Source organism: Arachis duranensis, chromosome 9 (genome assembly GCF_000817695.3).
Source record: "Arachis duranensis cultivar V14167 chromosome 9, aradu.V14167.gnm2.J7QH, whole genome shotgun sequence".
Taxonomy (NCBI): Eukaryota; Viridiplantae; Streptophyta; class Magnoliopsida; order Fabales; family Fabaceae; genus Arachis; species Arachis duranensis.
Genome location: NC_029780.3, coordinates 97,661,778 through 97,675,329, shown reverse-complemented (window position 1 = coordinate 97,675,329; position 13,552 = coordinate 97,661,778). Strand labels below are relative to the sequence as shown.

Genomic DNA, 13,552 nt, shown 5'->3' with positions numbered 1-13,552 from the left:
TTTTTATATAATAATAAGTGTAAAAATTAAGAGAAAAATAATAAAAAGATAAAAAAATAACCAAATAAAATTAGAAAAGAATAATGTTTCTGTAAATAATATTAAAATATTTTTATACGATAATAGATGTTAAAATTAATTGAAAAAATATAAAAAATAACTAAATCAAATAAAAATACTGCAAATGTATGAAGAGATATTTCACCTTACTACATACGGTATACCAACTCCTTTTATTGCCATTACTCTATTAAACTTTATTTTGTGTAGTACATTCATTGTAATAGTATATAAAAGTTTAAAATTTTTTGAGAGGAGTCAAGGCCGTTACTTGTTCCCCTTAAATCTATCCCTGATTGCCATCATAATAATGTATTATTTTAAACATAATGATCTCGCTAGGGAATAATTAGGAATATAACAACCTGAAACTAACTAGTTAAAAAATAGGTCTATTACAAAAAAAAATCTATTATCTTAATTTTTTAAATTTTAAAATTAAAAATAAAAGAGAATTATTTAAGTTGACTTATATTATAGTTGTCCCTAGACTTTTTTATAAAAAATAAATAATAAACATTTTACCATGTAAATGAAAATTCAATCTCTATATTTATATATTTTTTATCTAATTTTTATCTTGCAATGCAAAGAGTTAAATTCTAAAGTAGTTATTGAGATTGACAACTTATATTAAAAAAATTTCGAAATTTCAGTTGCACTATAAAAATCTCTAAATTTAAAAACATCAAACCATATTAGTGTTCACCCCCTCTTTGTCGAGTTACGCATCATGGTGGAAGGAATGTATCAGATCACTCATGGTGTGAGGAGTAATTTGACAAAAAATAAGGAAAAGGATTCAAATAAACTAATCCAATCCTGTAGAGGATTCATAGAAGCCCAAAAGATCCAACTAGACCAGTCTAACTATGCGTATGGATCACTCTGTCCGATCTACTCAAGTCATGGGTTTCATATCCCGTATACCGACCTGACTTGCATGACAAGTAAGACCTTATTAAGCACTACTTCAGATATTATCCACAACTCAGCTACCACCACAATGTGGATAATTTTTCAAATATTGAGGAAAAAAATATCCACTACCACAAATGGAAAGATACACGAGGGATGGCCAAGTCATTATCTACCTCTATAAATACCCCCATCAAATTCAGGTATTTTTCATCCCAATTCACTAAAACCTACTTTAAACCACTTGCTAATTTAAGTATTGGGGTCCTTTGCAGGTACTCCCTATCACCATCCAAGTGAAGATGTTGGACAAACTACTATCCCAGCAAACAAGTCGAATTTTGCACCCAAAGGAGTCTGGATCTCATGTATAGGCCCAAATCTACCTTGGTTTCAGTTACCTTAGAATATTAGTGCCGTTATTAGAGACTTAGAGTCTTATCTTTTTCACAATGGCAGACAATCCACTACAAGATGGACACACTACGTTCGATTCAAGATCCAGGAGTAGAGATCATTATACCGATGATCGAGCACTCCCCATCCATCACGACCCTAGAAGAAACAAAAGGGAACAAGGTCTAAGGGTAAGTTCCCAGGCACACATCCCAGAAGGATTGAGAGAAAGAAACACGATTGAGATAATGGGATTCACCTATAGCTATCAAGGCCGACTTAAGCAACTGGAAGTAAAGTTAAAGCGATAGGGAAAGTCCTAACACGCGATGCCCCACCAGAGTGGACGCAAACCGAAAACCGTCTTCCGCGACTTGCCCCCTCCAAGTAATAAGACGGGGACGTCGCGTTGCCCCCGGCGCACCCCAACTTCGGAGGAAGCTACGCAATCGTAGAGACCTAAAAAGGTAAGGAAGTTAAAAGATGACTTGAAAAGTAAAAAGAGTCGAGAAAGATCACGACCTAATCTTGTCTAGAGTGAAAAGGACTTGAAGGAATATTCATATACCCGCTTTAGATTAAGAGAAACGTCCATCCAACCTTTGGGATACATAACTCTCCAAACTATCTTTGGAAAATATCCAAAAACATGCATTGTAAGCATGGACTATATTGTAGTAGACACTCCATTTGCTTACAATACACTGATAGGTCGAATAACCCTGAACCGACTTATTACAGCAGGTTCTACCCCTCACCTTTGTATAAAATTCTCGACCTAGGAGGAGATATATACCATAAGAAGATATCATAAATTGGAGCAAAAGTGTTACAATGAAAGTTTAAATTTGTGAGGTAACCTTATAAATAAAGAAGTCTATTTAATAGAATTCGGAGGTGTCCGAGTAAGGGAAGATATGAGACCTCAACCATAAGAAAAATTGGAGGAAGTTCATATAAGAAAAAAGATTAAAAAAAAACAACCAATGTAGATGCCAATGTGGAGAAAAAGATAAAGGAAGATCTCATTAGCTTGCTAAAACAGAATGCCGACTTTTTACCTGAAAAGCCTCTGACATGCTAGTTATAAACCCCGATAAAGGGTGGTAATGGGGCTGGTAGGTGGTGGATTTTTGCCCTACCCGATCCCGTCGCACCCTCCTTTCACTCCACTCTTACCTTAGGGTACCCGCTCCTAGGGGTGTTCAAAACCGATTCGGACCAATCTAAACCGACCAACCGAATCGAAAAAACCGAAAACCGAATAAACCAAAATAAAAAACCGCCAAAAACATGTTTTGCTATTTTTATTGCGATTCGATTTGGTTTTCAGTTCTGACCATGAAAACCCCAACCGAACCGATCCGGTATATTAAAAATCCTAAAAACCCAAACACCCCCAACCCCGAAACGTCACTCCTGACTGTGACCTAATCCCCCACCCTCAAATCCCCAATTGTCCCAAACATAAACCTAGGTCTAGCTGCTCTCTTCTCTCAGTCTCGCACTCTCGCTTTCTGCACTGGATTTTCGAGCTTGAAGCCCTTCCTCCCACCACCTGGCAACGCCGCCGAAACTTTCCTCTAAGGACCTCATCACGGACAGCACCACCGAGTCCCAGCCAGCACCACCTTTGCAGAGTCGCGGTCGTCGACACACACCGGCGCCACCCCCAGCACCATTTCTGGCCACCCACAGCACCACCTACAACACAACACAGCACAACACCGACTACCGAGCTACCCAGCCACCGATTCAAGTAAGACATGGAGTTCGAGCCTCTGAGTTAGGTATGTAATTGTTTAAATATTTTTCATACTGCTTTTCAGCCTTTGAACTAACTTCTTCATTTTTAGATTTTTATATTAACTAGAAGAGGAAAGGTTCAACATAAAAAAAGGGTAGAGAGGGACAGAGGGTAGTTTTTTATGGTGAACAAGAACAAAGAAAAGTTATTGTCATCACTCATCAACATTGCATAAAATTGACGCACAAGTTTATATAAAAAAGTAATAATACTGTGATTTAGGTGTTCTTTGATCCAAACTCATAATGCATAATTATAAGAATAAATAAGTAGTTGATATAGATTAGACAACTATTGAGCTCAACAGAACATCCATCCATGCTGTTCTAATTTCAAAGATATTACAACAATAATACATGAATTAAGTAATTTGTTTTATTGTTTTACTTGTTATTGATTCATTGATATCATTGTTGCTTACTTGTTGGTTGTTTTTATTGCTGGTTCAGTTTATTGTTTTATTTATTTTTCATTGTTTAGGAAAATTTATTATTTTATTATTTTACTTGTTATTGATTCATTGATTTCATTGTTGCTGGTTGTGGTTTTATTGCTGGTTTAGTGTTTATTGTTTTATTTGTTGTTCCTTCTTTAGGGAAATTGCTTTTGATTGCTGGTTCACTGGTTCAGTGGATTTCTCTCCATGCATCAATCCTAGACCACATGTTTTTTTTGCTCCAATGAAGATTAGACAGCTATTGAGCACAAGTTATTTAATTAGTTTATTTTACAATTAAATAAAGATCTCTATTTTGAAGCTTTTAATGCAGTTATATATTAGAGATACACTTGACTCATAGGTCGCTAATTGAATTTGCTTGGATATCATTGTATTTAGGAAGAGAACAGAGAAGGAGAAAATAGAGTGTATATCGTTAACTTATGTAGCAAATACTAATATACAACTGAATCTATTATCATGTAACTGATTTTCCTATACCATTCTTCCATACTCTTATCAAGTAAAATTATTTCACTCTCAAAGGGGAGAGGGATGAGGCTTATATAATATTTCCTAACACGAATTATATATTGTGTATATATGACTCTAAACCTCCAAAAATTAGGTACCACAGCAGTTCATCTTATGCTTATTTCCTTTTTGACTCAATAATTGATTATTTGAATTCTTTTTCTCGTTAAATGTTATTAGATCAAGACTTTGTTAGCTATTGTGTATTTGTATTTGTCGATTTCAATGTTATGACTTTGTGAAATAGTATGGTAGTATTTTTTTAATTGATTGAAAAAACCGAACAAAACCAAACCAATTTTAATTGGTTTCGTTTGGTTTGGATGGTCTCAGAAAAAAACCTAACCAAACCGAACCGTAGTTTAATTAAATGATTAGATCGGATGTCTTTTCTCTCAAAAATCGAACCAAACCGCACCGCAAACACCCCTACCCACTCCTATGAAAATTAAATAACATTTTAATTTTTACATATTCATATATGAATTAAGATAAAAACTTAAAAGTCATACCTAAATTAAAATACAACCATAAAATTCAGTCAATGTCAAATAACTTGAAATTAAAAAAAAGTTAATGTTTGATTACTACAAATTTAACACCACAATAAAAAAATTACATCATTAAATATAGGAGAGTCTTCAATCCTTATTCTTGAACAATTTCTACATATTCGTCATCACTAAAGGTTTGAAGGTCAAGATTCAAACCTGAAAATCAAAAGAGATAGCAATTACTAGCCATGAAATTGTCTTAAAGAACCTACATTAAAAAAATTCGTCATCAACTGCAGGGGCTTCATGAGTGCCTAATTCATGGGGAAACACAAGTTGCTAGAACTGGCAAACCAGTTATCCTGCCGTCATCCTTTGTCGGTGGTCCCTGATACATGTATAACAATTGCAAAGATGCATTTACTATATGCAGGTATTCTGGTTATCCTAGCTATTTTATTACTATCACATGTAACCCAGAGTGGAATGAGGTTAAAGAATGTGTTGCCAAATATTCATTAAAGCCAAGTGACAGGCCGGATATCATATCTAGAGTGTTTAAGATCAAGTTAGACAAATTACTAAAAGACTTAAAGAATGGGTCTATATTTGGAAAGCCAAAAGCAAGTAAGCATTCTTCATTGAGTCTCTTTCAAGTTCACACTAGCAGATTAGTCTTTTTTTTATCATTTGTTATTTGTCTCCTAATATATCGTATTCTTTTTTTCCTGTGCTTTGATTTAGTTGTCTACACAGTTGAATTCCAGAACCGTGGCCTTCCCCACTGTCACATTTTGTTGTTTATTTAGCCAAACGAGAAGCCTCGATCCTCCGATGATTATGACCATCATATCTCAGCTGAGATACCTTACGAACACATGCAACCTAAGCTACACAGATTAGTCCAGAAGTTCATGGTTCATGGACCCTGTGGGGTTTTAAATACGAGCAGCCCATGTATGGTTAACAAAAAGTGTTCCAAGTTCTATCTGATGGCCTTCCGTTAGAAAATAGCCATAGACAGTGCAGGTTTCCCAAAGTATAAATGTTCAGATAATGGCCATACAATGAGCAAAAAAAATGTTGACGTTGACAATCGGTTCATTGTTCCCTATAATGCGACGTTGCTTCTTAAGTATGGTTGTCACATAAATATTGAGTACACATGCCAGACGTCAGCTATAAAGTATTTGTTTAAGTATGTGCACAAAGGTAATGACCGTGTCACAGCTTCGTTTTTCCGGTCACATGATTCAGATGATTCGGTTGTCATTATGGATGAAATCTAAAATTACTATGATTACCGATATATATATGCCTGCGAGGCATCCTATAGGCTATTTGGGTTTGAGATTCAGTTCAAAGAGCCTAACGTCATACGCCTTCCATTCCACTTGCCGAATGAACATAATGTTTTGTATGAAGATCATCAACTTATTGAAAATGTAATCGAGACTGTGGTCTTAAAGGATAATATGTTTATTGGATGGTTGAAGGCTAACAAGGATTTTGATGTTGCCTGTACCCTTACCTATATGGAGATGCCATCGTATTTTGTTTAGGATAAGCAGGGGCATATATGGAAGTCGCGGAAGCAAGGGCATGTGAATTGTCGTCTCACACATGTTCCTCACTCGCATGGAGAGGAGTACTATCTTCATTTGTTATTGAACTATCAAAAAGGGTGCCAGAGATTTGCTGATATTTGTTCTGTTTATGGCATTGTGTACGACACATTCAAAGAAGCTTGTTATGCTCAAGGGCTGTTACAAGATGATAGGGAATTTATTGATGCAATTAATGAAGCCAGTTTATGGGCTTCGCCGAATTATATCAGGAGGTTGTTTGCAATGCTTTTGATGTCAAATAACATGGTCTGCCTCGACATGGTATGGGAACAATGTTGGCAACATTGTGCAGATGACATGATGTTTGATAGGACACATAATTTAGGTGAAGTTTGCATTTTTTTTGCCACAATTATTTTGCTATTTCGCCAAATTCACATCTAGCTATTTAAAAACTGCCCTTTTCTTTTTTCATTATACTGCTGTCTTTTATGGATTTGTTCTTTAGCACTATGGCGAAGTAGTTTGTGATGTTAACCTCTTCTATTATGGGTTTAGGTTTCGAGCGTTCTGCTGACAAGATCAAATCCACCATTCTCGCCGAAATTGAAAAATTGTTGCAGCCGAATGGTAGGACACTAAAGAATTTACTAACATGTCATTTCCAAATTTGGTGGATTCCATTGAACCTCCCGGCACAATCTTCTTTGATAAGCTCAGTTTCAATAAGGCCGAGTTGGCAAGTATTTCTGTCAATTTAGTTTTCTGCTTGAATTGAGACCAGCGTGTTGCGTACAACACGATATTCAATGCAGTTAGTCATGGCATAGGTGGTTTTTTCTTTGTTTATGGATATGGTGGAACTGGGAAGACTTTTCTATGTAATGCACTTTCCGCTTCAATAAGGTCGAAAGGTCATATTGTTCTAAACGTGGCATCTAGTGGCATTGCAGCGCTATTCTTGCCTAATGGGCGAACTGCTCATTCACGCTTTAAGGTTCCACTCAGTGTTAACCAAGATTCCATTTGTAATATAAGGCAAGGCACACCTCTCGCACATCTTATTTCATCTGCAAAATTAATTATATGGGACGAGGCACCTATGTTAAACAAATTTTGCTTTAAAGTGCTCAACAAGTGCCTTAAAGATGTTCTTCGTTTTGATCATGGATATAATCCCGATGCTTTGTTTAGTGGAAAAGTTGTTGTTCTCAGAGGTGATTTCCGTCAGATATTACCTGTTATTCCTCGAGGTTCCCGAGAGGAGATTGTTCATGCGTGTATTAATGCTTCGTACCTATGGCAATCTTGCCATGTGTTGCAATTGACCGAAAACATGAGGCTGGGTCATGGTCCGCAAGATATCCACAATGTGCAGTTAGAGGAATTTACTGACTGGCTGCTTCAAATAGGTGACGGGTTATTCGGAGACAGTGCTAATTGCGAATCGGTGATTAGAATACCAGACAACTTGCTATTGGATATTGAGTCTCCAAGTCTCCACGATTTGGTGTTGTTTGTTTATCCTAACATTTTACTCCGTACTTCTAGCGTGGATTATTTTAAGGACAGGAGTATATTGGCACCAACACTTGATGTTGTGACTGAAGTTAATAATCATGTGATGTCTTTGATCCCTGGCAATGAAAAGGTTTACCTGAGCTCTGACACGCTGCTTAATGAAGATGGTCACTTAGAATCTGAATTATACACAATGAGCACAGAGTCGTTGAATACGTTGAATTGTTCTGGAATTCCTCAACACAGGTTAGTTCTTAAAATTGGTGTTCCTGTCATGCTTCTTTGCAATATTGACCAATCTAATGGACTATGCAACGGTACACGAATGCAAGTTAGGCGCCTTGGTGATCATGTAATTGAGTGCGTCATATTAGCATGTTGTAATATTGGTGAAGTTGTCTTTATTCCCAGAATGAATATGATCCCTAATAATGAAATATTACCGATCAGGTTTACCCGAAGACAATTTCCGATTGCGCTTTGCTTTGCAATGACCACAAACAAGTCCTAGGAACAAACAATGTCAACTATTTGCGTGTATCTTCCAAGACCTGTTTTTACTCATGGTCAACTTTATGTTACACTCTCTCGGGTCAACAGTTATTCTGATTTGAAGATATTAGTTGTTGGCTCTAATGACACAGTCTCAAATCATATTATTAATGTTGTATACAGAAAGATTTTTGTCAACTTACTACAATCCATTCCGCCTTAAATACTATGTTTGTTGTTTGGCTCTTTGGTCATCTTTTCAAGGTGGTGTTTGTTTGCATTCCATCTTCTTCAAACTATAGCTACTGCTTGCAAATATGTTATTGTTGAATATTGCCACAACGAAATTCCATTATTTATGCTTAGTGGCTATTGCTTTTATGTCCCCGTAGGCACGGATCTTAAAACTAGTATCATTTAAGGAGAAATTTAATGCTAAAATAAAGGAGAAGCCACGTCCAAAAAAATCAAGAGTCAAATGTTCTGGTTTTAAGATTTCAGTAACGATAAGGATAATAGTTTGAGTTTCTTATAATTAAATTATCACAATATTCCAAGTATTTACAACAGTGTGTGATTGAATTTTTAGATCTATATTGACTGAAATCTTATAGGAGTCAAAAGTCAAAGCTAAATGTCTTTGAAATGGTTGAACGGAAATCAATAAAAAATTTTAACAAAAAACAGCAAAACCAAAATATATTATTTATAAAGGAGGGGGGACATGAAATAACTAGGAGAGCACACTGGCTAAACAAGTTGTATTTATCAAATTTAGTAACAAGTTTATTTTATTTTATTTGATAAAAACATGTAACTTTATTTCTCACTTAAAGTGAATTTCTCAAGTGGTAAGTGGTAACTGAAGTAAAAGCTAGAATTCCCACTTATCTCAATTACCACAATGAGGAGTGTATGAAATTTATCAATTACTTTACCATTTGCAAGGAACTTTTCATTTTAGAAAATCTCGAACCTTGATTGATGAATTACTAACTTTAGTATCATTTTACAAGAGAAGAAAAGACATCTACTTTGTGTTGGTAGGCATTTTAGCAATCAAGTGATTTTAGGCGGATACATGGCTCAAAACCCGTGAACCCAAAAATCATGAGTTTGTTGAACGGAAAGATTTCTCAAATGCTTCAAGTTCAAAAAAGTTGCCACCATCTGCTCCTACGCCACCACAGCCCTTCCAACTCTTCTAGGAGTTCCCATAGACCATTGGAACTTATTACAAGAAATTGTTGGCAACTACCAACAATAAGTCATATGACTTCTTTTCTTAAATTTTGAAACCATTTCACCCAATTTTTGGGGTAAACAATCAGCAATCCCAGGAACAATACCTGCCCAAAAATATATCAAGTAACAAAAGATAAACAATAAATCTTTTTCAATTTGCTTGTGAGAAAGATAGTCATGCCAACATTATCAATTACCTTCAACCCAATACACTTGCTGGTCTTGCTTCAATTCTTCAGACAGTACGTTCTCTCACCCTCACCATTTCCATTCCCTTGCTGCTTCATTCTCAAGAAACATATTCAGTTAGAAAATTTAACCACTGAAGACTGGCCCACAGTGTAGCTGAGTTCAGAGGAAAGCTTATATACAAGCCACATGATGAAGATGGCTTCAACAACAAAACCAATCTAGCCAACATTCTTCCATCTACAAGTTGTGTCGGAAATATCTGCAATCAGTAATCATCTATGGTGGTGTCTATCAACACACCAAAATATCCAATTAGCTATTCATGAGTATACTGATCATGTCAACTTAGAGTCAAGTATTTGGAATCAGATGACAACTTGCAGTTCAAGCATCCTTAACAGTTTTGTAAAAGCAGGAGAACACAATTATCAGAACCAGAAACATATTTCCAGATTAAACCATGATCATGATTTCAAAAAGGGATCATATCATGTTATTATCTCTCAGAATAAATTTCAGACTTCAAATCTTGCCAAACTTGAAAGCCAGATGGATGCTGATTTACATACAACCGTAAGAATAATTCCTCTGAGCATGCAACTATAGTGCTCAAAGCAAGCCTCGGGTGAACAACTCTATGGTCTCTAAGCCAATTATACATTGATAACCTAAGCTTAACTCTACAAAGTGTATAGGAGAGAAAAGATGGGAAATTGACTAAATTTGATATAGGATATCCTTCATTCACAAGATACTCAATTTTCATGTTGATCATATCTGTGGTCTGATTAAGAATCTGAGGTGAAGCCTTAATCATTTCGCGAACATCCTTAACGTCCAAGCCAGCATTAACAATAAAATCGAATCTCTCCTGAAGCTCATCTCCCTTACCTCTGAACAGCTTAAAAGCCTGTTTTATTTCCCCCGAGTTCTCTTCGTATCCAAGGCTCAACAAGAACTTTGTTTTCAAGAACTCTGTTTTCAGAGCCCTTGTTTCCTTATCCTCAGGATAAGGCTGAATTTTCTTCCCCACAGCCCAATTCTGCATCCCTTCCGGATTATCCTGCACTAACTTACAGAGCCTTTTCTTGCCAACATTCAAGCTACTGAGCAAACTACTACTTTTCTTAATAGTGAATGAACCCATCAGCAAGGAATGAGACTGGAAAATCTTCCCAATCTCTGCAGCATGCATATCGATATCAGACAGGAACGTCAAACACTTGTGCAAATTCGACAGAAACATCAACACCCCAATTTGTGGAAACTCGACAAAAATTATAGCTATCTGGTCCAAGGACAACCCTAATTTCACCAAGAACCCAATGAGGGACAATGTCCAAACTCCAGAATCCTCAAAAACAACAAAAGGGTGCTGGCCAATCATCTCACCCAACAATTTTTCGTCACTGTAAACCTTCTCAAGCAAGCACAAGAGCTCATGCATAACCCCAAAATTACAGCTACTCTCATCCAACAACTGCTCCTCAATCCAAGTACTACCCTTTTCTTCACCAACAAGACGGTTTAACTTCTCCAAAACCTTCACAAGATAAAGGTCAACATCCCCAACCAAAACCCTAGGGTTCAAAGAAATCACCTTTACCAAAGTTGAAGAAGCAACACGAAGCTCTTCATAACTCTGAAACTTGGACACCAGAACCCCACTTTCATATCGAAAAACTTGAGGTGAATCCTTGAAGATCTTCCCCATTTTGTTCCTGGGAACACCATAGTTACACAGAGTATGGTAATTCTCCATCAACACAGTGTCATCATTGATGAACATCATGTCCCTTGGAAGAAGGTGCAAGTATTCAAAAGGCTTCAAACCTGTACTCTCGAAGAATGGTTCAAACTCGTTAATTGGGTGGTAACGGAGGTAACGTGAGATTGATTTCCTGACGTCGCTGGCAGCAGTGTTGATCTTCTTCTGAAGAACCTTCCTCAAAATATCGTCGAGGAAAAAGGGCGAGTTTTTGCACATGTTGTCTGCATCAAGGAACTGCAAGCTCCTTGTGGAATGAAGGTACTCGAGCAATGCGGCTTGTGCTTCCCTTCTGACCTTCGAGGGGAACTTGAAATCACAGTTTTTTTGTGCGGATTCAGGTGCAGATTTGACGCTGTGGAATCTAGGATTTTGTGAGGGTTTAAGGCAAGTATGGGAAATTTTGGAGATGAAGTGTGTTAATTGGAATTTCCGGAAATGGGACATAGTGGGTATTGATGGTTTTTGAAATGGAGGGGTTTTGAGTGTTAATGGTTGTAGCTTGACGAGAATCGTTATGAGTTACGACAAGGTTCTGAAAACCGAACCGGTTTAGCTACTTGTTCACTAGTTCACTGGTACAACCAAAATAACTATTTTATAATAAAAAATAAATAAAATATAAATAAAAACACTAAAACATAATTATAGTCAAATATAAACTTTAAAATGTCATCCAAATTAAAAGTACTATATCAATCACAATGTTATAATCTCATTCAAATACAAGCTCACAACAATTATACAAATTAACAATCACAAGATCAAAAACAACAACACAACAACAATAATTAATCAAATTAACAAATTACCAAGTTCAAGAACATGAACTCGGATCAGAATAATTATTCAAATTAATAATTGGGCAAAAACACAACAATCTAGCAATCACATGGTCAAAGAACAGCACCCCAACAACAATTTATCAAATTACCAAATTAACAAGATCAACAACATGAATTAAGATGAGAATAATTATTCAAATCAACAATTGGGCAAAAATATAGCAACCTAACAATTACAGGGTCAAAGAACAGCAACAAATTATCATATTACCAATTAACAATATCAATAACATGAACTCAGATCAGCATCACATCAACAATTAAAACCAAGGCTGCAAGAACCGAGCTGGTCATTGAACCGGTCAAGTGACTAGTTCAATAGTTTAATGGTCCAACCAGAGTCAAACTATAGTTGAACCGATTTAATTAAATACACAATACCCATCACATCGGCAACAAAAAATTAGAATAAAAGAATTTCAACAATAACTTTTAATAATCATGTAATCAGCAACAATGAAAAAAACACATACACAAAAACTCAAACTATTACCAATAAAGAATTCACAATCACAAAAAAAAATCAACAAAGACTTCTAATCAATTATTCAACAATAAAAATTCAGAATCAAAAATAAAAAAACTGAGCATCCAAAGCTAGAAAATCCAAAAACAGTAAAACTAAGCAAAGAATTCAATCCAAACTAAATTCAGAATCACATCAGCAACCACCCAACTCAGAATCTAGTACACAAACTCAACTCATAATCTTAAAAATTGAAACTGAAGAAGCAGTGGCTTACCGGAGACACGGCCAGGGAGGAACGGCTGACAGAGTGAGCTTGGACAGAGAGTGAGCTAGGAAGAGGATCGGTTCGCGACGGCGACGCTCCGGGCAGAGATTCATGGAGAGAGAGGACGCGCTTGAAGAAGATCGAGCAACGTTTGCGACCGACAAAAACAGGGCCGAGCAACGGTTTGCGACGGCGAGGAGAAGAATCCACGGCGGCAAAAGAGTCCACCGCGGCAGAGAGGGACGTTCGCACTTCGCAGTGAACGAGAGAGAGAGAGAGAGATGGCTCGACGACAGAGACGACGGGTTCAGGGCGGCCGCCGACGACGAGGACAGAGGCGGCGACGCGAGGAGAAGGGATCCAGGAAAAGTGGGACGAGCAGACCTTCGAAAGGCAAAGATTTCAACCGCTGGCGGTCACCGCCGGCGCCGACAGTGGTGGGGGCTGATGAAATGCGTTTTGGGTGATGGTGGCTGGCTGGCTGCTGCTCTGGGTTTAGGGTTGGGTTTGGTTTGTGAATGAAAGAAGGCGAGGAGCCG

The 13,552-nt window shown here is 36.9% G+C and overlaps 2 protein-coding genes across 4 annotated transcripts in view; one reads left to right on the top strand and one right to left on the bottom strand.

Moving 5' to 3' along the window:
• Positions 1 to 1,430: 1,430 nt before the first annotated feature.
• LOC127741590 (uncharacterized) lies at positions 1,431 to 8,248 on the top strand. Its single transcript, XM_052254342.1, has 4 exons — positions 1,431 to 1,565; positions 6,211 to 6,537; positions 6,775 to 6,846; positions 7,001 to 8,248. The coding sequence occupies exons 1-4, from the start codon at positions 1,431 to 1,433 to the stop codon at positions 8,246 to 8,248; spliced, it is 1,782 nt and encodes a 593-aa protein (XP_052110302.1).
• A 1,885-nt stretch (positions 8,249 to 10,133) lies between these two features.
• Positions 10,134 to 13,552, bottom strand: part of LOC107466348 (transcription termination factor MTEF18, mitochondrial) — a 9,899-nt gene continuing 6,480 nt past the window's right edge. The window contains exons 1-2 of one of the 3 annotated variants that reach the window (XM_021130738.2): positions 13,023 to 13,168; positions 10,134 to 12,009 (exon numbers count right to left, since the gene is read on the bottom strand). In XM_021130738.2, the coding sequence (XP_020986397.1) occupies positions 10,163 to 11,881 (1,719 nt within the window). In that variant the 5' untranslated portion in view covers positions 11,882 to 12,009; positions 13,023 to 13,168 and the 3' untranslated portion in view covers positions 10,134 to 10,162. Of the gene's footprint in view, positions 12,028 to 13,022; positions 13,169 to 13,552 lie in introns of those variants that run through there. The other 2 variants (XM_052254062.1, XM_021130739.2) reach the window with 2 other exon arrangements.

Bases quoted from the DNA above. Each gene is read 5' to 3' on its own strand.
- LOC127741590 (XM_052254342.1), top strand. From the start codon at position 1,431: ATGGCAGACAATCCACTACAAGATGGACACACTACGTTCGATTCAAGA. The intron at 1,566-6,210 runs GTAAGTTCCCAG...TATTTTGTTTAG, and splicing joins AAAGGGAACAAGGTCTAAGG to GATAAGCAGGGGCATATATG. The intron at 6,538-6,774 runs GTATGGGAACAA...TTATGGGTTTAG, and splicing joins ACATGGTCTGCCTCGACATG to GTTTCGAGCGTTCTGCTGAC.